Genomic DNA, 24,937 nt, shown 5'->3' on the forward strand with positions numbered 1-24,937 from the left:
CGTTTTTGCATAACCATTATTCTATCTCCCTTGCCCCTCAGAAAATCTGACTGTGTAATAAGCAATAACACTGTAGTAGGATAAGAATTACAATTGCAGATCATAAAAACTACAAAACTGAACCAGGGCTGGAGACAGTCCAGAGGTATACAGCAGACTTGCATGCCTGAGGTTCTAGGTTTAATACTCAGCAGCACTACCATATGCCAAAACTGAGCAGTGCCCCAACCTGTCTATTACCATCATAAAACTAGTAAAACCGGCTTCAGTACAACAACCCCAGCCAACGAGGGCTCATCTTGTAAAGGCTAAGATTCAATTCGACTTCCGGAGGCGGAGCTACGAGCAGCAGATCGCTTTCTCTCCTCTTCTCTCCTCTCCCGGATCAACTAGGAGTACAAAGGGAGACCACCCGGGATATAAACAAGACAGGACTAGAATGACCACAGGAACCCGGTAAATCACCGGTGAGTACAAACACGTGTGGCTGGTGACAGACAGGAGAGAGGAGCCTAAGGAGAGATTAAGTCACTGCTAACAGTTCAGCAGTTTATCAGTTGAGACACTGCCTCCAGTCTGCTCCACCAACAAGGGGAGAGCTTAAGGGAGAAGAGGACTCCCCGGAGACTAACCAAGTGCAGCTCTGAGTCTCCATTGATACTGCCCTCATAATCTGGAGCAACGACAGGAAGGGACATCAGGGGACAGAGATCTAACCAGGAAACTCAGAAGACCTATACCTCAGTGGCATAGCTGAGGGGCTGTGAAAGTCTCTTTGCATAACCACTGGATTATCTCTGCCACACCCTGCTTTATCAGGAATCAGTGATCAAGCTAAGAAACCTATTGATAGTTTAAAAGCCCTCAGGCTCCCATAGCCTACAGGGAAGGAAAAAAAAAAAAAGAGGCTTTTAAACCGCTGAACTCCAGGGAGTCGGGCTGTAGCACAGAGGGTTAAGCGCAGGTGGCGCAAAGCACAAGGACCGGCATAAGGATCCCGGTTCGAGCCCCGGCTCCCCACCTGCAGGGGAGTCCCTTCACAGGCGGTGAAGCAGGTCTGCAGATGTCTATCTTTCTCTCTCCTCTCTGTCTTCCCCTCCTCTCTCCATTCTCTATGTCCTATCCAACAACGACAACAACAATAAGTACAACAATAAAAAAACAAGGGCAACAAAGGGAATAAATAAATAAAATAAATTAAAAAAAAAATAAAACCACTGAGCTCCAACTCAGGGATTGAAATAACTTAACTGCCACCACTGTGAACCCTTTAATTAACTTACTTAGACACAAATCAATCCAGGCAATAGTGATCAATAATTTGGAAAGTACTGATAAAGGGAACTCATAACATAATATATAAAATGGTTAAAAAAACAAGAAAAAATATTGGAGAATCCAACCAGGACAAGAGTCCAGCCAAAAGTCCTCCAGAGGGTGAAGCACAAAATAACGAGTTCAACATCCAAACATTAGCTAAGGAAATAATAACAGGAGTGAGTAATGAATCTGAAAAAATTGTAATCAGAAATGCAGGAACAACAAATGAGAATATGGAAGAAAATACTAATTATCTCATGGTTATTAGAGAGCTGAAAGCTGAAATCGCTGAGCTAAGAATGCAACTAGCTGAACAAGCTAAAACAGTATCAGAGCAGGGCAACAAAATAGATGAACTCCAGAAAGCAGTAGAGGGCAGAGAGAATAGAATCTATGAGGCTGAAGACAGAATTAGCAAGACCGAGAATGAATGAGAGACAACTAAAAAAGAAGTAAGAGATCTCAAAAAGAGATTAAGAGATGCTGAAAACAACAACAGAGTCCTATGGGATGACTTCAAAAGAAACAATATACGCATTATTGGCATACAAGAAGAAGAAAGAGAAGGAGAGGAAGAAAGCATTTTCCAGGCCATAATAGCTGAAAACTTCTCTAGTCCAGACAACATCAAAGTCATAAAGATTCAAGAAGCCCAGAGTGTCGTATGCTTTACATTGTTTTGTTCTAACCCTCCCCCGCCAAGAGAATTGGATCAGTCCAGTTAATTTCGCGGGCCCGCTTGGCCCCGCCCCAAGGAACCCCGAGAGAGGGTTCCTGAGTTCGAGAGTGCCAGAGTTGGAGGGTCCCGGAGTTCCTGAGTTCGAGAGTTTCAGAGTTACAGAGTAAGAGAGTTCCACAGTGGAAGAGTTTCAGAGGGTTCCCCAGTACGAGAGTTCCAGAGTTCCAGAGTGACAGAGTAAGAGAGGGTTCCTGAGTTCCAGAGAAAAAGAAAGAGTGCTTGTGCTGCCGCAAAGAGACAGCCGATTTCTGTTTGGTGATTAGTTTGTCTTAGTTTATGAATCGTTGTTCCTGAATAAAGAAATACAGCTTCCCTGCCCAGCCATTGTCTCCGCGTCTCTGTTACCCGCCGTGAAGCTAGACCCGCCCGGCAAGAGCCGTCAGGAATTTTAACAACACCAGAGGGTCCCAAACAGAATTAACTCAGACCTAAAGACACCAAGACACATCATACTTAGAATGGAAAGGAATAAGGATAAAAGGATCCTAAAGGCTGCAAGAGAAAAACAAAGAGTCACCTACAGAGGAAAACCCGTAAGATTAGCAGCAGACTTCTCCATACAAACACTACAGGCCAAAAGAGAATGGCAAGATATCTATCGAGTGTTCAATGAGAAAGGCTTTCAGCCAAGAATACTATATGCTGCTAGACTGTCATTCAGACTAGATGGAGGCATCAAAACCTTCTCAGACAAGCAACAGTGGAAGGAATCAACCATCACCAAGCCTGCCCTGAAAGAAGTTCTGAAAGGTCTCCTATAAACAACCAGACCACCACAAATAGGACATATATCAAAACACTCTAAACTCTACAAGAATGGCGTTAAAATATCTTCAATCTTTGATATCAATAAATGTCAATGGCCTGAATTCACCTATTAAAAGACACAGAGTAGGAAGATGGATCAGTAAACACAACCCAACAATATGCTGTCTACAGGAAACCCACCTAACTCAACAAGACAAACACAGACTTAAAGTGAAAGGATGGAAAACTATCATACAAGCCAATGGCCCACAAAAAAGGGCAGGAACAGCTATTCTCATATCTGACATGATAGACTTTAAAATAGATAAGATTAAAAAAGATAGGAATGGACACTACTTAATGCTCAGAGGATCAGTCAATCAAGAGGACTTAACAATTATTAATATCTATGCACCCAATGAGAAGCCATCTAAATACATCAAACTTCTACTCAAAGAGCTACAGCAATATATTAACAGTAACACAATCATAGTAGGGGACTTCAACACCCCACTATCTCAACTTGACAGATCATCCAGGAAGAAAATCAGTAAAGACATAAGGGAGCTAAATGAAGAGATAAACTAGAACTATTGGACATTTTCAGAGTCATTCATCCCAAGAAACTGGAATATACATTTTACTCAAATCCACATGGGTCATTCTCAAGGATAGACCATGTTAGGCCACAAAGACAGCATCAGCAAATTCAGGAGCATTGAAATCATCCCAAGCATCTTCTCAGACCACAGAGGAATTAAACTAACACTTAACAATCAACAAAAGACTAGTAACAGTGCCAAAATGTGGAAGCTCAACAGTGCACTTCTTAACAACCTCTGGGTCAAAGAGGAAATCAAGGAAGAAATCAAAATGTTTCGAGAGTTCAATGAAAATGAGGACACAAGCTATCAAAATATTTGGGACACAGCTAAAGCAGTCCTAAGAGGGAAGTTCATAGCTATACAAGCACACATTAGGAAACAAGAAAAAGCACAAATAAACAGCCTGATTGCACATCTTAAAGACCTAGAAGAACAACAAAGGAACCCTAAAGCAACCAGAAGGACAGAAATCACTAAAGTTAGGGCAGAAATAAATAACATTGAAAATAGGAAAACCATACAAAAGATCAACGAAAGTAAATGTTGGTTCTTCGAAAGAGTAAACAAAATCGACAAACCTTTAGCCAGGAACTCACAAAACAAAAAAGGGAGAAGACCCAAATAAATCGGATAGTAAATGAAAGAGGAGATATCACAACAGACACCGCAGAAATTCAAGGTATCATGCGAGGCTTCTATGAACAACTATATGCCACCAAGATAGAGAACCCGGAAGAAATGGATGATTTCCTAGATACCTACCAACTTCTAAAACTAAGTAAAGAGGAAGTGGATAACACGAACAGGCCCATCACAGCTAATGAAATTCAAACAGTTATCAAAAATCTTCCCAAAAATAAAAGTCCTGGACCAGATGGTTTTACAAATGAATTCTACAAAACCTTCAAAGAAGAACTAATACCTCTACTTTTAAAAGTCTTCCAGAAGATTGAAGACACTGGAATACTCCCTGCCAGCTTCTATGAAGCCAACATCAATCACCCTGATACCAAAAGCAGACAGGGACACAACCAAAAAAGATAACTACAGACCAATATCTCTGATGAACATAGATGCGAAAATATTGAACAAAATTCTAGCCTACCGGATACAGCAGTGTATCAAAAAGATTGTTCATCATGACCAAGTGGGGTTTATCCCAGGCATGCAAGGTTGGTTTAATATATGTAAATCAATCAATGTGATCCACCACATCAACAAAAGCAAGACCAAAAACCACATGGTCATATCAATAGATGCAGAGAAAGCCTTTGACAAAATATAACATCCCTTTATGATCAAAACACTACAAAAAATGGGAATAGATGGAAAATTCCTCAAGACAGTGGAGTCTATATATAGCAAACCTACAGCTAACATCATACTCAATGGTGAAAAACTGGAAGCATTTCCACTCAGATCAGGTACTAGACAGGGCTGCCCACTATCACCATTACTATTCAACATAGTGTTGGAAGTTCTTGCCATAGCAATCAGGCAGGAGCAAGGAATTAAACGCATACAGATTGGAAGAGAAGAAGTCAAACTCTCCTTATTTGCAGATGACATGATAGTATACATGGAAAAACCTCAGGAATCCAGCAAGAAGCTTTTGGAAATCATCAGGCAATACAGTAAGGTGTCAGGCTACAAAATTAACATTCAAAAGTCAGTGGCATTCCTCTATGCAAACACTAAGTTAGAAGAAACTGAAATCCAGAAATCAGTTCCTTTTACTATAGCAACAAAAACAATAAAATATCTAGGAGTAAACCTAGCCAAAGAAGTGAAAGACTTGTATACTGAAAATTATGAGTCACTACTCAAAGAAATTGAAAAAGACACAAAGAAGTGGAAAGATATTCCATGTTCATGGGTTGGAAGAATTAACATCATCAAAATGAATATATTATCCAGAGCCATCTACAAATTTAACGCTATCCCCATCAAGATCCCAAGCACATTTTTTAGGAGAATAGAAAAAATGCTACAAATGTTTATCTGGAACCAGAAAAGACCTAGAATTGCCAAAACAATCTTGAGAAAAAAGAATAGAACTGGAGGCATCACACTCCCAGATCTCAAACTGTATTATAGGGCCATTGTCATCAAAACTGCTTGGTACTGGAACATGAATAGACACATTGACCAGTGGAATAGAATTGAGAGCCCAGAAATGAGGCCCCACACCTATGGACATCTAATCTTTGACAAAGGGGCCCAGACTATTACATGGGGAAAGCAGAGTCTCTTCAACAAATGGTGATGGAAACAATGGGTTGAAACATGCAGAAGAATGAAACTGAATCACTGTATTTCACCAAATACAAAAGTAAATTCCAAGTGGATCAAGGACTTGGATGTTAGACCACAAACTATCAAATACTTAGAGGAAAATATTGGCAGAACTCTTTTCTGCATACATTTTAAAGACATTTTCAATGAAACGAATCCAATTACAAAGAAGACTATGGCAAGTATAAACCTATGGAACTACAGCAAATTAAAAAGCTTCTTCATAGCAAAAGAAACCACTACCCAAACCAAGAGACCCCTCACAGAATGGGAGAAGATCTTTACATGCCATACATTAGATAAGAGTTTAATAACAACATATATAAAGAGCTTGCCAGACTCAACAACAAGACAACAAATAACCCCATCCAAAAATGGGGGGAGGACTTGGACAGAATATTCACCACAGAAGAGATCCAAAAGGCCGAGAAACACATGAAAAAATGCTCCAAGTCTCTGATTGCCAGAGAAATGCAAATAAAGACAACAATGAGATACCACTTCACTCCTGTGAGAATGTCATACATCAGAAAAGGTAACAGTAGCAAATGCTGGAGAGGGTGTGGGGTCAAAGGCACCCTCCTACACTGCTGGCGGGAATGTAAATTGGTCCAACCCCTGTGGAGAATAGTCTGGAGAACTCTCAGAAGGCTAGAAATGGACCTACCCTATGACCCTGCAATTCCTCTCCTGGGGATATATCCTGAGGAACTCAACACATCCATCCAAAAAGATCTGTGTACACATATGTTCTTGGCAGCACAATTTGTAATAGCCAAATCCTGGAAGCAACCCAGGTGTCCAACAACAGATGAGTGGCTGAGCAAGTTGTGGTATATATACACAATGGAATACTACTCAGCTGTAAAAAATGGTGACTTCACCGTTTTCAGCCGATCTTGGATGGACCTTGAAAAAATCATGTTGAGTGAAATAAGTCAGAAACAGAAGGATGAATATGGGATGATCTCACTCTCAGGCAGAAGTTGAAAAACAAGACCAGAAAAGAAAACACAAGTAGAACTTGAAATGGAATTGGCGTATTGCACCAAAGTAAAAGACTCTGGGTTGGGTGGGTGGGGAGAATACAGGTCCATGAAGGATGATAAATGACATAGTGGGGGTTGTATTGTTAAATGGGAAACTGGGGAATGTTATGCATATACAAACTACTGTATTTACTGTTGAATGTAAAACATTAATTCCCCAGTAAAGAAATAAGTTAAAAAAAAACTAGTAAAACCTTTAAAAATAAATAAAAATTGAATCAAAGGCTAGAGCAGTTTATACAATAGACCCTTATGACAGGCTTGGAGGTCCCAGGTTCAATCTCCAGTATCATCATAAACTCCAGCTGAGCAATTAATTCTCTAGTTAAAAACAGAAAAGATGAAGGAAACACGTTTCATGTGCCATTAAGCTGTAAAGTTCAAAGTGTTCCATTAATAATGTGTTATCTATAAATTTTAAGAGAAAAAACATAAAAGTATTTTTCTCATCACTGTAATATCTAATAGTGACAAAACAATAAATGTCATTCAAGTCTTCAAGAACTGAGGTAAGGAGTCAGCTCTGTTCTTTCTTCAAACTTACCAATAACTTTGACACTTACCAGGTAGAATGGTTCTGAAATAACTGCTCTCCAGGTGGGAATAAGGTGGTGGAGGTAGGGTGTAGTTTCTTTCAGGTAACCCACACATTACCCCTCGATCCCCAATGCCCATTGGGAGCATCAGAGACAAAGCAGAAGGCAGAGAGCTCAGAGAAGGACCCAGGTTTGGAATTGCCACTGGCAGACCTATGAAAAAAAATGGGTTTTACAAATTAAATACTTAAAATCATTGGCTAAACTCTGGAAAATGTCTTAGCTGTGAGCAAAAATCTCACCCAATAGCCCTTCATAGCTCTAATATTGTTGTACATTACCCACAAACAGCACTGAAGAACATATTCCCAGTCCTAAATTTAGTTGTCTTTATCTTTTTTATTATGTATTTATTAACTTATGAGATACAGAGAAAGAAGGCAGGGGGGGAAGGGGGACGAGAGAGAGAGAGAGATAGGCAGAAAGACAACTACAGCCCTGCTTTACCACTCATGAAGCTTTCCCCCTGCAGGTGGAGACCAGGGGCTTGAACCTGGGTCCTTCGCACTGTAATGTGTATACTCCACCAGGTAAGCCACCAGCTGGTCCCATATATATATATATATATTGCCTCCAGGGTTATTGCTGGGGCTCAGTGCCTGCACTACAAATCCCAAATCTGCTGCTCGGGAATCTTCTATGGAGAACTCTCAGAAGGCTAGAAATGGACCTGCCCTATTATCCTGCAACTCCTCTCCTGGGATATATCTTAAGGAACCCAACACATCCATCCAAAAAAATCTATGTATACCTATGTTCATAGCAGCAAAATTTGCAATAACCAAAACCTGGAAGCAACCCAGGTATCCAACAACAGATGAGTGGCTGAGCAAGTTGTGGTATATATACACAATGGAATACTACTCAGCTATTAAAAATAGTGATTTCACTGTTTTCAGCCCATCTTGGATGGAGCTTGAAGAAATCATGTTAAGTGAAATAAGTCAGAAACAAAAGGATGAATATGGGATGATCTCACTCTCAGGCAGAAGTTGAAAAAAAGAAGATCAGAAGAAATAATACAAGTAGAACCTGAACTGGAGTTGGTGTATTGCATCAAAGTAAATGACTCTGGGGTGGGTGGGGGGAGAATAAAGGTCCAAAAAGGATGACAGAAGATCTAGTAGGGATTGTATTGTTGTGTTGTAAACTGAAAAATGTTAAAACATGCACAAACTAATATATTTACTATCAAATGTTAAACACTAATTCCACAATAAAGAAATTTTTTAAATAAATAAATAAATATATATATATATATTCCACTGCTCCTGGAAGCTATTTTCCCCTTTTTGTTGCCCTTGTTGTTTATCGTTTTTAATATTATTATTGCTGTCATTGTTGTTGGTCAGGACAGAGAAATGGAGAGAGAAGGGAAGACAGAGAGAGGGAGAGAAAGATAGACACCTGCAGACCTGCTTTATCACTTGTGAATTGATCCCCCTGCAGGTGGGAATCCCTGAGATCGAACCAGGATCATTATGCTCGTCCTTGTGCTTTGTGCAATGTGCGCTTAACCCACTATGCTACCGCCTGGCCCCTTATTTTCCTTTTCATGCAGGTCTCAAGTGTTAATATTTTCTCTAGTGTGGAACTGTACCCCTCTTATCCTATGGTCTTGTCAGTTTCCATTTTATAAATAAATTTTAAAAAAATACTAAATAAATAAATAAATAAATATTTTAGGTGGCTGGGTGGTGACGTACCTGGTTGAGCGCAGGTTACAGTGCACAAGGACCAGGGTTTGAGCCTGTGGTCCCCACCTGCAAGGGGAAAGCTTCATGAGTGGTGAAGCAGGGCTGCAGGTGTCTCTCTCCTTCTCTATCACCCCCCTTCCCTCTCAATTTCTGGCTGTCTCTATCCAATAAATAAATAAAGATAATAAAAAAAGTTTTTAGAGAGTCGGGCAATAGTGCAGTGGGTTAAGCGCACGTGGCACAAAGCGCAAGTACCAGTGTGATCCCAGTTCGAGCCCCCGGCTCCCCACCTGCAGGGAAGTCGCTTTAAAGGTGGTGAAGCAGGTCTGCAGGTGTCTATCTTTCCCTGTCTTCCCTTCCTCTCTCCATTTCTCTCTGTCCTATCCAACAATGATGACATCAATAACAACAACTACAACAATTAAAAAAAGGGCAACAAAAGGTAGTAAATATTTTTTAAATGTTTTAATAAATAAAACAAAATATTTTCTTAAAAAAATGTTATAACGAGAGCACCATTAAGCTCCACTTATGGTTCCAAGGACTGAACCTGGAACCTTTGGTACTTCAGGTATAAAAGGTTTTTTTTTCCTCTTTCTATTTTAATTATTTTATTGCTACTAGGGTTATTGTTGGGGGGGGGGGCAGTGCCTGCATGATTAATCTACAGCTCCTAATGGCTATGTTTTTAATATTATTTATATGTTCCCTGCATTATTTCTTCACAATAGCCAAAGAATGGAAACAACTTACATGCCCATCTACAGATAACTGGATAAAGAAGTTATGGGGGATACCAAGTGGTGGTGCACTTGGTTGAACGCACATATTACAGTTCACAAGGACCCAGGTTCAAGCTCCCAGTCCCCATCTGCAGAAGGGAAATTCATGGGCAGTGAAACAGTGCTGCAAGTGTCTCTCTCCCTTTCTATCTTCCCTTCCTCACCAAAATTTGTCTTTATGCAAAATAAACATTAAAAAAAAAAAGTTGACCAGGGGTTGGGCAGTAGCACAATGAATTAAGCACACATAGTACCAAGCATAAGAATCCCAGTTTGAGCACCTAATTTCCCACCTGCAAGAAGGTCACAAGTAGTGAAGCATGTCTGCAGGTGTCTTTCTCGTCCCCTCTTCTCTCAATTTCTCTCTTTCCTATCTAATACAAGGGAAAAAAAATGGCTACCAGGAGCAGTGGATTCATAGTGCTGGCATTGAGCTCCAGCAATAACCCTGCAGACAAAAAAATTTTTTTTAAGTTGACCTTGCAGTGTCAGGCAGGAAAGAATTTTTGTATAACCACAATGCATAATTTTTATATTTTTTGTATAACCTGAGTCCCACCCTATTTTTGTGAAGGGGGGGGAAGCAAGACAGCTTACTTGGGATACTATGCTAGCTATGTCTCTCATATGACCCACGTTTGAACTCAGCCCTCCACGAATGCCGGGCTTGCATGAGGGTATTTTTTTCCCGGGCATGTGCTCTCTGAGTTGGAGAGAACTCAACCAGAGCCAACCTGGGCTGCTGCTTACTCAGCGACACGGGAGAGAGACCAGGAACTTGTGGCACAGCAGGAACACAATGTGTCTTTATTGATCAGAGACAACACTTTTATATATTTAGAACCGGAAGTAGCAAGTTGGAAAAGGAAATGGCTAGGAAAGGGGGTGGAAAAAAGGAAAGAGCAAGAAGGTAGAAAGCTTCAGTAGCAACTATTGCTAGGATTTTTTTTTTTTTTTGGATTCACTCTAATCATCTCTAAAGCCTATTTCACCACCTGACTCTTTTCTTTTTTTTAATTTTTTTTATTAAATAATTTATTTCTTTATTGGGGAATTAATGCTTTACATTCAACAGTAAATACAATAGTTTGTACATGCATAACATTCCCCAGATTCCCATTTAACAATACAACCCCCACTATGTCATTCATCATCTTTCATGGACCTGTATTCTCCCCACCAACTCACCCACCCCAGAGTCTTTTACTTTGGTGTAATACTCCAAAATTGCTAGGGTTTTAACTGGCGGGATTAATGTACCCCACAGGCAGAGTGGGTCTCGAGGTAGAAAGATAGATCAGGCAAAACAATGATTACGTAAATAGGCCATAGTGTCAGCAATGGAGGACGGAACGGGGGGCTGCCCGCCACACCAAACTGAAGGAAGCTCTGAATGCAGTGCTGTCATGTCTGTCTCTGCATCTCTCTACCTGAAAGCATGGGTCCGCACTAGTGAAGTACCAATGACAACAAAAAATAAATGAAATTAAAAAAAAAAAAATTGAGACCTAGTAGTCAAGGGCTCAAAACCAGATCCTTATAAATTACATAGTAAATTATGTGTTCTGCTGGATGAACTATATATCCTAAGCCTAGAAATAAGCTTTGGGTTTGTTTGTTTTCTCCTGTTTTTGTTTTCAGAAGAAAAGCTGTGTGCATGTGCAATTTTACTGAGGCTGGGCCACTAGAGCAACGGAGAGAGTATTAGCAAAGAGAGATGAAAATAAACCAATAGCACAGGGCTCCCTCAATGTCATGTTTATGGCAAGGCACACATCCTACCCAGCAAGCGATCTTTTACTCCAGGAAATAAATTGTTTTCTTAGTGACAGAAAGGCAGACAGGGAGAGAGTGAAGGAGACTACATACAGCACTGAGGCTTCCTTCAGTGCAGTGGGGGCCTGGGTTCAAACATGACTTGCTTACATGACAAAGCAACACAATAACCAGGTGAGCTGTTTTACTCCCAAGACATAAATCTTAACACATTTTTTAAAAAGATTTCTTTTGTAGCAATTAAAGGAATATGAAAAGACCCATATTTGGATGAGCCTTACTTAACTGTCATAGTCCAGAAATCAAGCAGATTAAAAAAACAAACATGTTGGGAGTCGGGTGGTACACAGTGGGTCAAGCGCTCATGACACGAAGCTCAAGGACCAGCACGAGGATCCTGGTTCAAGCCCCCGGCTCCCTACCTGCAGGGGAGTCGCTTCACAGGTGGTGAAGCAGGTCTGCAGGTGTCTTTCTTTTTTTTTTAATATTTATTTATATATTCTCTTTTGTTGCCCTTGTTTTATTGTTGTCATTGTCGTTAAGATAGAGAGAAATGAAGAAAGGAGGGAAAGATAGAGGGGGAGACACCTGCAGACCTGCTTCACGGCTTGTGAAGCAACTCCCCTGCAGGTGGGGAGCCGGGGGCTCAAACGCTGGTCCTTGTGCTTTGCGCCACCTGTGCTTAACCTGCTGCGCTACCGCCTGACTCCCAGGTGTCTTTCTCTCCCCCTCTGTCCTCCCCTCCTCTCTCCATTTCTCTCTGTCCTATCTAACAACAATGACTACAACAACAATGAAAAACAACAAGGGCAACAAAAGGGAAAATAAATAAATATAAAAAAAAATTTGGGGGGGGAGAGTTGGGCAGTAGCACAGCGGGTTAAGCGCAGGTGGCACAAAGCACAAGGACTGGTGTAAGGATCACGGTTCGAGCTCCTGGCTCCCCGGGGAGTCGCTTTACAGGCAGTGAAGCAGGTCTGCAGGTGTCTATCTTTCTCTCCCCCTCTGTCTTCCCCTCCTCTCTCCATTTCTCTCTGTACTATCCAACAATGATGACACCAATAACAACAATAATAATAACTACAACAATGGCAACAAAAGGGAGTAAATAAATATTTTTTAAAATGTTAGGTTCTATAAAGAACTATATAACAACAGATAAATTTAAAATACCATTAATTTTTTTTTTAATTTATTTTGGATAGAGACATTGAGAGAGGAGGGATAGGGAAAAAGTAGACAGGGGGAAAGAGCTGTAGCATTGCTTCACTACTCGTGAAGCTCTAGCATTGCTTCACTACTCGTGAAGCTCTCCCTCTGCAGGTATGGACTGGGGACTTGAACCTATTTTAAATACAGAGGCAGAAAGAGAGATCACAGCACCTGGGCTTCTTTCAATGTGGCAGGGGCCAGGTTCAAACCTGGATCTGACAAAACAGTGCATTCATCTAAGTGGTTACTTAGCTGGCCTTCTCTCTTCCATTCTAAAAGGGGCTCTGCTATATTCTAAGCAAAGTATACAAGTTAAATTTCATTTGCCCTCCCTTACCACTCACCTGGGGTAGGAATGGCATTGTGAGTGGGTGAGGCAGCCAAGCCCAGGTGACTCCCTGAGACTGGCAAGGCATTGCTCACAGAAGATGAAGTCAGTTGCTCCATCCCCACTGGGCTCAGGTTCATTTCATTCATCCTAAAAAAGAGCATATACAACTAGTTGTGAAAAAATTACTTCAATGACTCCATGTAAGATACCCAAGAACATAAAACCAGGGGGGTAGGGATATGGAACTTGAATGTTCCCTTTTTTATGCTCAAAACTCTGAAATAAGTACTATTATAATTTTTAAATTATTTTGGGGGTCAGGCATTAGCGCAGGGGGTTAAGCACAGTGGTGCAAAGCGCAAGGACCTGCGGAAGATACCGGTTAGAGCCCCCGGCTCCCCACCTGCTGGGAGTCGCTTCACAGGCAGTGAAGCAGGTCTGCAGGTATCTGTCTTCCTCTCTCCCTCTGTCCTCCCCTATTCTCTCCATTTCTCTCTGTCTATCCAACAATGAACATCAATAGTAACAATAATAACCACACCAAGGGCAACAAAGGGGGGAGAAATGGCCTCCAGGAGCAGTGGATTCATGGTGCAGGCACTGAGCCCCAGCAATAACCCTGGAGGCCAAAAAAAAAAAAAAAAAAGGTGATCTTAGATGGACCTTGAAAAATTCATGTTAAGTGAAATAAGTCAGAAACAGAAGGATGAATGTGGAATGATCTCACTCTCAGGAAGAAATTGAAAAACAAGATCAGAGGAGAACACGAGTAGAACCTGAACTGGAATTGGCGTATTACACCAAAGTAAAAGACTCTGGGGTGGGTGGGGGGGAGAATACAGGTCCAAGAAGGATGAAAGAGAACCTAGTGGGGGTTGTATTGTTATATGGAAAACTGAGAAATGTTATGCATGTTCAAACTATTGTATTTACTATCAAATGTAAAACATTAATTCCCCAATAAAGAAATAAATTATATATATATATATATATATATATATATATATATATATATATATATATATATATATATATATATTTAATGGAGAATGAGAGTAAAGAGAGAAAAATAGGGAGGGAGAGAACCAGAGCATCACTCTGGCACATGCCATGCTGGGGAATCAACTCTGGACTTCATCTTGAGAGCCTAATATCAACACTGCACCGCCTCCCAGGTGGCTGCCATTTTTTCTACTGAGAAGGACTGGATCAGAGACATTAACTCACTTAACAACACACAGAAGAACAGAATTCAACTCAGGTGTGCCTGTTCCAAAGCCTATACACAAAGTTTGTAGTTCTAATCACACTGGCAGCATTTATTAATCAATTATTTTTCCCCCACAATATTTTCTCCAACAGCTAGCTTACTTGCTTTTCCCAAAGCACTGATAGAACCTGGGGCTTTGGAGCCTTAGGCATGAGTCTCTGCATTTATGTATCTCCCCAAACTTTAACTGTAACATGTGTGCTCAACCAGGTGTATCATCACCCGGATCTGGTGAATTTGATTATTAATGGTATGATGAAGCACAGCTACCTACACCAAGATCTTGTTAACATTCTATACCAATGTTTTAATTAATCTTAATTATAATCCTTTACAAAAGACTTATTAACATAAAGAGAAGTTAAGAAGAACTACAGCATTACTCTAGCACATGTGATGCTAGGGATCAAACTCAGGACTCCACACATGCTCTGAGTCCAAAGCTTTAGTCACTGCACCACCTCCTAGGCACATAATTATAATCTTAATATCTTCTACATACCAAGATTCATTATGTAAGCTTGGCTAGTATTAAAAATTATTTCACATTCTCTTAACAATTTTTCAAAGTAAGGCAAATATGGAAACTTAAGTTCATATGCCCCCAAATCCAAAGCAAGTGGAAATGTACAGATGCTGAAAAATACTGCTAAGAGGTTTTCTAGCAAGTCAAACTTTTCAATAAGCTGGTTTTTTTTAAGTTATTCTTTAATGAATAAGAGATACAGAAAGATGAGAGCACTACTCAACTCTGGGTTATGGTGATGCTGGGAACTGAACCTGTGACCTGAGTCTCAAGTATGAAAGTCTTTTGCTGTGTCCCAAGCCCACACCACGGTTTTTTTGTTTTTGTTTTTTTAGATTTTATTTATTCATTAATGACAAAGATATAGAGAAAAAACCAGACTCTGGTACATGTGCTGCTGGGGACTGAACTCAGGACCTCATGCTTGGGAGTCTAATGCCTTATCTACCATGCGTGCCAATTCCCATACCACCAATGATTTCTGTACCTCCCTGTAGATTGAACCTGGGGCTTTAGAGCCTCAGGCATGAGGGTCTCTGCATAACCATTATGCTATCTACCCTCACCACACCAAGTTTTTTATCTATAGACTATTCTGAGCAGGCTACAGAATTTGAAAACCACCTTTTCTATGTAAACCATCTTATACTGCCATTAAAAACATTAGAGTAGGGAGTTGGGCGGTAGCGCAGCGGGTTAAGCGCACGTGGCGCCAAGCACAAGGACTGCATAAGGATCCCAGTTCAAGCCCCCAGCTCCCCACCTGTAGGAGTCACTTGACAGGCAGTGAAGCAGGTCTGCAGGTGTCTAGCTTTCTCTCCCCTTCTCTGTCTTCCCCTCCTCTCTCCATTTCTCTCTGTCATATCTAACAACAACAACAACTACAACAACAATAAAAAAGGGCAACAAATAAAATTTAATAAAAATAAATAAAATTTAAAATAAATAAATAAAAATTTTTTTAAAAAGAACATTAGAGTAAAACAGTGATCTGAATAAGACATTACTGGAGACTGCTACCAGTAAGCAATAATGAGTCCCAAGAAGAGGCACAATGGGTAAAATATTGGACCTTTTTTGAATCTCAACCGTGGGCTTAAGTTAATACATTTCTAATAATGTCTTTTTCTTTGAAATATTAAGCCACCTATAATCTTAGAGCAGACAGACCAGAAACAACTGGTTGCATCACTACATGAGATACAGTTATAGGGGAGCCGGGTAGCAGCACAGCAAGTTAAGCACACGTGGCATGAAGAACAAGGACTGGCTTAAGGATCCCAGTTCGAGCCCCTGACTCCCCACCTACAGGGGGGGTCGCTTCACAAGTGAAGCAGGTCTGCAAGTGTCTATCTTTCTCTCCCCCTCTGTCTTCCCCTCCTCTCACAACTTCTCTCTGTCCTATCCAACAACAACAAGGGCAATAAAAATGGGGGAAAATGGCCTCCAGGAGCAGTGGATTCAAGCGCAGGCACCGAGCTCCAGCAATAACCCTGGAGAGAATGGAAGGAAGGAAGGAAGGAAGGAAGGAAGGAAGGAAGGAAGGAAGGAAGGAAGGGGCTATATAGGGCGGGTAGACAGCATAACTGCTATGCAAACTGTTATACCTTAGGCTACAAGGTCCCAGGTTCAATCCCCACACCACCAAAAAAAAAAAAAAAAGATAGCATTAAATGACATAAATCATGGTGAGGTCTTGTATGATACAAAAAATCCTAACAATGGGATTTTCAAAGTCCAAGTAACTTGGTTATAATAATAACTATCTATTGCCTTCTTAACTCATAAAACAGCAGGAACCATTCTCTATAAAACCCTTATTTCTCCCAGTCCTGGGACCTCTGCTATGGGGCTCGTTTTCCAGCAGGCTTCTCTCGACACATACTAACTGATACTGCATCTGCTGATCTCAACCTAATCAATGCAACCAGTACCACCTCAACATGTTTCACTTCAGTGCCCACAGAAGCCAGGCCTGCAATGTCAACCCTTTAGCTCCAGTACTCTGTTAAGACAGTTCCTGGCTCAGTATTGGACACTTAAGCATGAGGTCCTAAGTTCCCAACAATGCCAATGCCAGTTACAGTGGCTCTCTCTGCCTCTCTCATTAGTAAAGAAAAAGAAAAGAGAAAATAATTATTGGGACCCAGGAGGTGGTGCAGTAAGTAAAGTACTGAACTTGGGAGCATTGATACCCAGCATCCCGTGTGCCAGAGTGATTCTCTGGCTCTCTAACTTCTGTCAACAAATAAATTGTCTTAAAATAATAGTAATATAATGAACAGTCATAATTTTGAGACTGTTATATTATGAACATACTGGGTTGTCAGAAAAATCATGACTTTTTCTATGCAAAAATGTATCATGACTTTTCTGGCAACCCAATAATTTCAAGAGGTTAGCCACTGGGCTATCCAAAGGCGGCCACTAAATGGCTTCTAACCCTCATACCCAGTACCACAGTAACATATGTTCTATTAGAGCTTCTGTACATGGCAGAGGTGACAAAGGAGAGAAGAAATCAAATGGCTCTACATATTCCTTAGCAGTAGAAACAAATCTAAACAGGTTTTGTTTCTTAAGAATGGTAAAATCTGGGAGTCGAATTAAGCACAGTGGGTTAAGCATATGTGGCACAAAGCTCAAGAACCAGCACAAGGATCCCGGTTCAAGTCCCTGGCTCCCCACCTGCAGGGGGGGTCACCTCCCAAGCGGTGAAGCAGGTCTGCAGAGGTGTATCTTCCCCCCCTTCTCTCTCCATTTCTCTCTGTCCCATCCAACAACAGCAATAGCAAGTGTGACAAAAGGGGGGAGAAAAAAAAGCCTCCAGGAGCAGTAGATTCATAGTGCAGGCACTGAGCCCCAGCGATAACCCTGGAGGCAAAAAAAAAAAAAAAAAACAAACAAGAAATCCCAGCTTTTACGTGGCACTCCCAGTTGAACACACACGTTAATTACCATGTGCAATGACCCAGGTCCAAGGCCCTGGTCTGCTAGAGGAGGAGGTTCATGAGAAGTAAATCAGGTCTGTATGTGTCTACCTTTCTCCCTCCCTCCCCTCTCAATTTCTCTTTGCCCTGTCAAATGCAATAAACACATACACATATTCTAAAATGTAACCCAAACTTTTAATTACAATTTGAAAAAAAAACAATTACAATTAAAAAATCACTGTGCCTTTTACAGTTTCATCACATTAGAATTTATGTATACTAGGGGGCACGTTTAAAGTTCTGCATAAAACAATTCCTGAATATAAAATTATTCTATGTCCACAGACTTCAACCTTGTCCCTGGTCAGATTTTCTTTTTCTTTTTTTTATTTTTATATTTTTTATATTTATTTATTTCCTTTTGTTGCCCTTGTTTTTTTATTGTTGTAGTTATTATTGTTGTTATTGATGTCATTGTTGTTGTCGTTGTTGGATAGGACAGAGAGAAATGGAGAGAGGAGGGGAAGACAGAGAGAGGGGGAGAGAAAGATAGACACCTGCAGACCTGCTTCACCGCCTGTGAAGAGACTCCCCTGCAGGTGGGGAGCCAGGGGCTCAAACCCGGCTCCTTATGCCGGTCCTTGTGCTTTGCGCCACGTGCGCTTAGCTCGCTGCACTACCGCCGGACTCCCTTTTTTTTTTTTATTGCCTCCGGGATTATGGCTGTGCCTGCACTAATCCACTGCTCCTGGCAGCCACTTTTTTTCTCTCCTTTTTCTTTCTTTCTTTCTTCCTTTCTTTCTTTCTTTATTGGATAAGACAGAGAAATTGAGAGAGGTAGCGAAGATTGAGGGGGGGGGACCCCCTGCAGCACTTGTTTCACCACTTGTGGGGAATAGGGACTCAAACCCAGGTCCTTGCACTTGATTGCATATGTGCACCAGCACCTGGCCCCCCTGACCAGGTATCTTCTGAAACTAAAATCCCCAGTGTTAAAAAATGTGTGTGGGGGAGGCAGGTGACAGCACAGTGGGTTAAGACCACATGGTGCCTCTGGCTCACCACCTGCAGGGGGGGTTGCTTCACAATCGGTGAAGCAGGTCTGCAGGTATCTTTCTCTCCCTGTCTCCCCCTCCTCTCTCAATTTCTCTCTGTCCTATCCAACAAGGACAGCAATTATAACAGCAACAATAACGATAGACAACAAGGGCAACAAAAGGGGAAAAAATAGCCTCCAGGAGCAGTGGATTCCTAACCCTAATAACCCTGAAGAAAAAAAAAAAAAAAAAGGCAGAGAGAGAGACCACAACACTCAAGTTTCCTTCAATGCAGAGGGAACCATGTGCTCAGGGCAAAGCTGTACATTATCCAGGCCCTAGTCACAGGCCATACAATACTTTTTAAAAACATAATGTAATAGGGGAGTCGGGCGGTAGCACAGCGGGTTAAGCGCACGTGGCACAAAGCGCAAACACTGCATAAGGATCCCCACCTGCAGGGGAGTCATTTCACAGGCAGTGAAGCAGGTCTGCAGGTGTCTATCTTTCTCTCCCCCTCTGTCTTCCCTACCTCTCTCCATTTCTCTCTGTCCTGTCCAACAACAACTACAACAATGAAACAAGGGCAACAAAGGGGAAAATAAATAAATATTTTTTAAAATACATAATGTAATAGTTTGTGGCTTCAATTCCCATTCTAACAATTCCTGAATATTAATCTGTGCACCTAATCTCAAGATAAAAATCAAAACTGTGTTTCTAGATTTATCCTTAGGCCTTCTCAATCCAGAGTTTAATGTGGTAAACTCAGTAAATTTCTGCTTTGTTGTGAGTCATTAAAATGTAGTGACTCAAAAAAAAAAAAGAAAAGAAAAATGTAGTGACTCTGCAGTCATTATGCAAAGAAAGGTAACTAGCATCCCACAACGAGGATGCAGATATGGTAATTTATAGTACGATCTTCATGAGACTCACCCTAAGCACAGGACTTACATATGAAGCCCTGGGCTTGATCTCTGGCACTGCATATGTCAGGGTGAGTCTGATCTCTTAATAAATCTTGTGTGTGTGAAAATTTCCAGGCAATAAGCAGTAAAGATATGTTCTATTTATAATCACAAGGAAAATGCTTTATTGCTGGGGCTCGGTGTTGCACTCAAATCCACTGCTCCTGGAGGCTCTTTTTCCCCTTTGTTTCCCTTATTGTTTATCATTGTTGTCATTATTGTTGTTGTCACTGATATCATTATTGTTGGAGAGGACAGAGAGAAACCAAGACAGGAGGGGAGACAGAGGGGGAGAGAAAGAGACACCTGCAAACCTGCTTTACTGCTTATAAAGCGACCCCTCTGCAGGTGAGAGGGTCTGGAACTGGGATCCTCGCACCCATCCTTGTGCTCTGCGCCGCATACACTTAACCCGCTGCTCTAATACTAAGCTGTCTCCCCCACCATAAGTAAATGCTTTTTTTAAAATTTTTTTTTGTAATTTTATTTATTTATTCCCTTTTGTTGCCCTTGTTGTTTTATTGTTGTAGTTATTATTGTTGTTGTCGTTGTTGGATAGGACAGAGAGAAATGGAGAGAGGAGGGGAAGACAGAGAGGAGGAGAGAAAGACAGACACCTGCAGATCTGCTTCACCGCCTGTGAAGCGACTCCCCTGCAGGTGGGGAGCCGGGGGCTGGAACCGGGATCCTCATGCTGGTCCTTGCGCTTAGCGCCACCTGTGCTTAACCCGCTGTGCTACCGCCCGGCTCCCAAGTAAATGCTTTTTAAAATTATCTTTATTTATTGGATGAACACAGCCAGAAATTGAGAGGAAGGGGGAGGTAAAGAGGTAGAGAAACAAAGAGACGTGCAGCACTGCTTCACCACTGGCAAAACTTTCCCCCTGCAAGAGGGTACTAGGGGCTTGAACCCAGGTTCTTGCAAATTGAGAAAACAATCTCCAGAGAGAAAATGTCCAGAATCAAGGTGTTAGACTTTTCTTTCCTATTTGTAGTAGTTTCATTCATGTGCTTCTATCCCACGCATACTAAAGCTGAACCATTTGACATGCTGATACTGTAACCTTTCCTTAGAATATAAGAGCTGACAGTAAAGTGAGGGAGACTGCACAATGGTTATGCAAACTGATGCTAATTCTTTTCTTTAAAATTATTTATTTTCCCTTTTGTTGCCCTTGTTTTTTTTTATTATTGTTGTAGTTATTGTTATTATTGATGTCATTGTTAGATAGGACAGAGAGAAATGGAGAGAGGAGGGGAAACAGAGAGGGGGAGACAAAGATAGACACCTGCAGACCTGCTTTACCACCTGTGAAGTGACACCCCTGCAGGGGGAGAGCCGGGGGCTCGAACCAGGATCCTTATACCGGTCCTTGCACTTTTACACCACGTGAGCTTAACCCACTGCGCTACCACCCGATTCCCCTGATGCTAATTCTTGAGGCTCTGAGGCCCCAGGTTCAATCCCCCACACTGCCATAAGCCAGTTGATCAGTGCTCTGGCAAAAATAAAAATATAAATAAGCTGACTGTAATACAGCCACTTTCCTATATGCAATGGGTAGCTCTAGTAAACTTCAATGAATTCTATACACCGTATCCTGAAAACACAATCTATGAAAAGCTTTAAAAAGATCTTTTAAAGGACAAATATTGGGGCCTGGTGGCGCACCTGGTTAAGATATCAAGTTACTAAGCACTAGGTCATAGGTGTGAGCCGCTACTCCCCACCTGCATGGGAGATGCTTCAAGAGCGGGGAAGCAGGTCTGCAGGTGTTTCTCTCTCCCTCTAAATGTCTCCCTGTCCGATCAAAATATAAATATAATAATAAGGGTGAGGGAAGATAGCATAATGGTTATAAAAACTCATACCTGAGGCTCTAAGGTCCCAGGTTCACTCCCCACACCACAAGCCAGAACTGAGTAGTGCTCTAGTAAAAAATAATAGGAAATTAAACAAATAAATAGGGGCTGACTGGTGGCGCACCCGGTTGAGCGCACATGCTACAATGTTCACGAACCTGGGTTTGAGCCCCCGGCCCCCACTCGCTGGGGGGAAAATCCTCTCAAGCGGTGAAGCAGAGCAGCTGGAGGCATCTCAGTCCCTCTTCCTTGCTATCTTCTCGTTCCCTCTCACTTCCTCTTATCTCTATCCAATAAATATACAATAGTTTTAAAATAAATAAAACCAATAAAAATGGCCACCGGTAGTGGTGGGCTCATAAAGCACTGAGCCCCAGCAATACAGCAATAACCCTGGTGGCTAAAGAAATAAACAAATGAATAAATAAAAGCAAAAGCATCGGGGCAGGGCGGTAGCTCACCAGATTAAGCGCACATAGCGCGAAGCACAAGGAACCCCGTTCGAGCCCCCCCTCACCACCTGCAGGACGGTCTCTTCACAAAAGGTAAAGCAGGTCTGCAAGTGTCTTTGTGCCCCCCCCCCCCCCCCCCCCGTCTTCCCCTCCTCTCTCGATTTCTCTGTCCTTTCCAACAACAGCAATGACATGGGCAAGAAAAAAATGGGAAAATTGGCCTCAAGGAGCAGTGGACTTGGGAGTGTAGGCAGCGAGCTCTGAGATAACCCTGGAGGCAAAATAAGTAAATAAATACAATAAAGCAGCCAGATGAAACTATTTCCTTGGCATAATCCTGCGCACATGAAGCATTTTCCACGTTAGCATGACGCCAGCACAATTACCAGTGTCTCCACATTTACCACCGCAGTCCAATGGCAACCCGCAAAATTGGCGGCGAGGCCAAGCAAGGAGCTCAGGACCCGCTTTCGGGCGGCGCCAAAGGCGACAGGAACCGCGCCAACAGGTGCCCGGAGCCCACCATCCTCGCCGCACTGTCGGCAGCGACCGCTCGCTCGCACCGGGCCCGCTCCGCTCTGCTCGCTCGTCCTCCTCGGGGCGCAGTCACAAACACCCCCACTTCCGAGTCCCACCCGGGACCGTCCAGCGGCCGACAAGAAAAGGAAACAGCCCGCGGGCACGGGAACACTCACCTGGGGAGCGCGGGCCGGCTGCGGGCAGCGCCCGGGCGGCGGGGCACCGGCTGCGGGACGCGCTGCGGGATCACGCGCTAGCGCATCCCGCTCACCACCGCGGCTCCAGCGCGGGCCCTAGACCCCCACGCCGCCCCGGGGCCGCTCCGCTTCCCCCGCGGGTCGGCGGCCGCGCACCCCGCCGCGAGAAAAGGCATGCCGGAGGGACGGCGGGGCCCGTCCTGCAGCAGCTTCGGGAGGGGCGCTGTGCGACCTGCGCAGGGAGACGATGGCGGTCAGCGCCAGCACCACGAGGACGCGGCCCCCGCCCCGCGCGCGAGGAGCCCCGGCGCCGCTCACGCTGCCTCCCCGGGCCGCCCGCCCGCCTCAGCGCTACGCTCCTCATCCGGGCAGAGCTCGCCTCCATGCCCTCCCCGCCCGCTCGACCCCCGCGCCCCGAGGACCGCTCGCCTAAGGTTTCCCGCACGACCCTGGTTCCGGCCCCGGTTCCGGCCCCGGTCACGGCCCCGGCCCCGGCCCCGGGCCCGGCCCCGCCGCCGCCTCAGGGCCGCACCCTCGCAGGCGCGTTTCCGGCTCCTCAGCCACTCTCGACGCCCGCCGCCCCGCCCCCCTCCTTGCGTGTCCCCCGCCCCTCGTGCGCGCGCCCCTCCGCCCCACGAGCCTGCGCCGCCCAGGTATTCCTCGCCGCTCCACAAGACTCTCGTACGGCCCCTACCGCGCGTGCGCGCCGAAGGACCGCGAGAAACTCGGTCTCCGAGCGCCGCGACTCTGCCTGGCCGTATCCAGTCGAGTGCCGAGAGATCGACCCTAAGTTGCTAGGCAACCGGGGGCGACGAGCCTTTTCTAGTCTTGAACTCTGAATCCGGTCAGAACCCCGGGTTTCAGTCTTCTTGGCATCCGGCTGCCTGGGAAGCGTGGGCCCAGACAAGCCCAAATAAGGGACTTAGCCTTAAAATGTTAGCGATGTTGCCCAGTAGCAATGGAGGAGGGGGCGTGTCTCAATAGGTTTCACCTTGTTACACCTAAGGTCGCCCTTCAGGAATGGTGGTGGTTGGGGGGTTGGTTGTAGGATTTCCTTCCCCTTCTCTCTTGCTCCCTCCTGCATGCCAGGCCCTATGCTGAGCCTGGACTACACTGTGATGGCTTTAAAGGAAAATGGCCCCAAGCTCTCAAAGACTCGACCTTGAAACTATTGATACAACACACTGCTTGGTAGTTTCCATATCCCGCAGAACAAAGAGCTAAGAACTCCTTCTCATTAGGAACACATTTACCGAACACAGGCATACAAAGGACACCTGCAGGGGGGAAGAATTGTCACAAACAGTGAAGCGGTGTCTCCTTCGCTCCCTCCCCCTTTCCTCTCAATTTCTCTATCCAAAAATAAATAAAATATTTTTATATTTATTTATTTATTCCCTTTTGTTGCCCTTGATGTTTCATTGTTGTAGTTATTATTGTTGTTCTTGATGTCATTGTTGTTGGATAGGACAGAGAGAAATGGAGAGCGGAGGGGAAGACAGAGAGGGAGACAAAGATAGACACCTGCAGACCTACTTCACCGCCTGTGAAGCGACACCCCTGCAGGTGGGGAACGGGAGCTTGAACCCGGATCCTTACGACAGTCCTTGCGCTTTGTGCCATGTGTACCTAACCCGCTACGCAATCACCTGACTCCCAGTAAATAAAATATTTTAAGTTAAACAAGAAAAACGACTTATGTCTTGAACTTCAGCAAAGTCTGGGGAGTTTTGAAAACTTAATCTCCTGTAAAAAGGTAAAGTTATACAGCGTTTTGGAGAAGAGTCAGGAGTGCAATTTGAGAAAAGTCTGGAAAAAGTCCCACAGTGTCCAGTTTGTCCCATAAACCAGGGACCCCATGATACAGGCAAAACAAACTTTAGAGGAAAGAGACATAGCTCATGCACACAAGGGTCACTGGAGAATGTGGCGACTATCCCCAGCCTTTTTTTTCCTAAAGTTTACTCCCTTTTGTTGCCCTTGTTGTTTATCGTCATTGTTGTTATTATTCTCGTTGTTGGAT

At 43.3% G+C, this 24,937-nt stretch overlaps 1 protein-coding gene across 4 annotated transcripts in view; it reads right to left on the minus strand.

Moving 5' to 3' along the window:
- Positions 1-23,337, minus strand: part of PRDM4 (PR/SET domain 4) — a 54,168-nt gene extending 30,831 nt beyond the window's left edge. For 2 of the 4 annotated variants that reach the window (XM_060194356.1, XM_007540044.3), the window contains exons 1-3: positions 22,894-23,337; positions 13,163-13,296; positions 7,319-7,504 (exon numbers count right to left, since the gene is read on the minus strand). In XM_060194356.1, the coding sequence (XP_060050339.1) occupies positions 7,319-7,504; positions 13,163-13,295 (319 nt within the window). In that variant the 5' untranslated portion in view covers position 13,296; positions 22,894-23,337. Of the gene's footprint in view, positions 1-7,318; positions 7,505-10,123; positions 10,254-13,162; positions 13,297-13,690; positions 13,769-22,893 lie in introns of those variants that run through there. The other 2 variants (XM_060194355.1, XM_060194357.1) reach the window with 2 other exon arrangements.
- Positions 23,338-24,937: the final 1,600 nt, after the last annotated feature.

This window comes from Erinaceus europaeus, chromosome 7, assembly GCF_950295315.1.
Source record: "Erinaceus europaeus chromosome 7, mEriEur2.1, whole genome shotgun sequence".
Lineage (NCBI taxonomy): Eukaryota > Metazoa > Chordata > Mammalia > Eulipotyphla > Erinaceidae > Erinaceus > Erinaceus europaeus.